At 30.7% G+C, this 1210-nt stretch overlaps 1 protein-coding gene across 1 annotated transcript in view; it reads right to left on the minus strand.

Moving 5' to 3' along the window:
• Window positions 1–188: 188 nt before the first annotated feature.
• The window catches only part of EMH_0039480 (glycylpeptide N-tetradecanoyltransferase, putative), a gene marked incomplete at both ends in the record, with an annotated part of 2219 nt that continues 1197 nt past the window's right edge, over window positions 189–1210 (minus strand). The window contains 3 exons of the mRNA XM_013495400.1: window positions 189–242; window positions 343–492; window positions 716–787. Coding sequence (XP_013350854.1) covers window positions 189–242; window positions 343–492; window positions 716–787 — 276 coding nt within the window. The remainder of the gene's footprint in view (window positions 243–342; window positions 493–715; window positions 788–1210) is intronic.

Consider the following 1210-nt stretch of genomic DNA (forward strand, 5'->3'; position numbering starts at 1 on the left):
ATTCTTATTTCATGCCGTTGAATATTCATCTCCATCTACGATTAGTGAAATAGAAATTTAATATTATAAATAAAAAAGAATAAATAAAAAAAAGAATAAATAAAATAAAGAAACAAAGACAAACATACAAATGCAAAACAAAAAAAAAAAGAAAAAGAAAAAGAAAAAGAAAAGATGTATTGATTCATTTATTTCGGCACATTGATCCTATCGTCATATAACAAAAAAATAACCATCAATTCCTACAAATAACCCAAACAAATAAACAAATAAATAAAATAAATAAAATAAATAAAATAAATAAATAAATAAATAAAATAAATAAATATAAATATATATTACCTTTTGTGAGGCCTCAACCCGAACCCCTATAATCCACTCCTTATAGTAAGCTGGGGGGTTCAACGCCCAAACTAAAAAACTTTTTCCATAATTAAAACGAAATAAATTATCATCATCTTCTACATAGTGTAGCGCCAACAAATTATATAACTAAACACAATACACAAACCCTAAACCCTAAACCCTAAACCCTAAATAACCCTCGACATATGCGGAAACACTAGATATTACAAGAATCCTCAAACCCTAAACCCTAAACCCTAAACCCTAATTCGAATACACTTGAAGTGTATCCTATAACAAAATTTCAAAACCCTAAACCCCAAACCCTAAACCCTAAACCCTAAACCCTAAACCCTAAAAGTGCATTCACCTCATCCAATGTTTGCGGATCCTCCACGGAACACTCCGTCCACGCAAATCCCTTCGGCAAAGTGTAAGGCTCCTGCAGCAGCAGCAGCAGCAGCAGCAGCAGCAGCAGCAACAACAGCAGCAGCAACAGCAGCAGCAACATCAACAGCAGTAGCAGCAGCAACAGCAGCAGTATTTAGTGCAGTGGATACTACAGCAAACGAAGAAAACAAACAAAGAGATATTCATGTATATACCAAACAAAAGAAATACAGAAAACAAACAAATAAAAACAAACAAAATTAAAAAAAACAAATGAGAATATACTGGTGTAAAAACAAAACAAACAACGACAGAAGAAATATATAAAAGGAACAGAGACAAACAAAGAACAACAAACAAAATACAGAAAAAAAACAAAAACATATTTATATGAACGCCAAGCAAACAAGAACAAACGAAATACAAAATAACAAAAAAGAGAAATAAAAAAAAAAAAAAAAAAAAAAAAAAAAAA

The sequence above is a fragment of the Eimeria mitis genome, genomic scaffold, assembly GCF_000499745.2.
Source record: "Eimeria mitis Houghton genomic scaffold, Emh_scaff1558, whole genome shotgun sequence".
NCBI lineage: Eukaryota > Apicomplexa > Conoidasida > Eucoccidiorida > Eimeriidae > Eimeria > Eimeria mitis.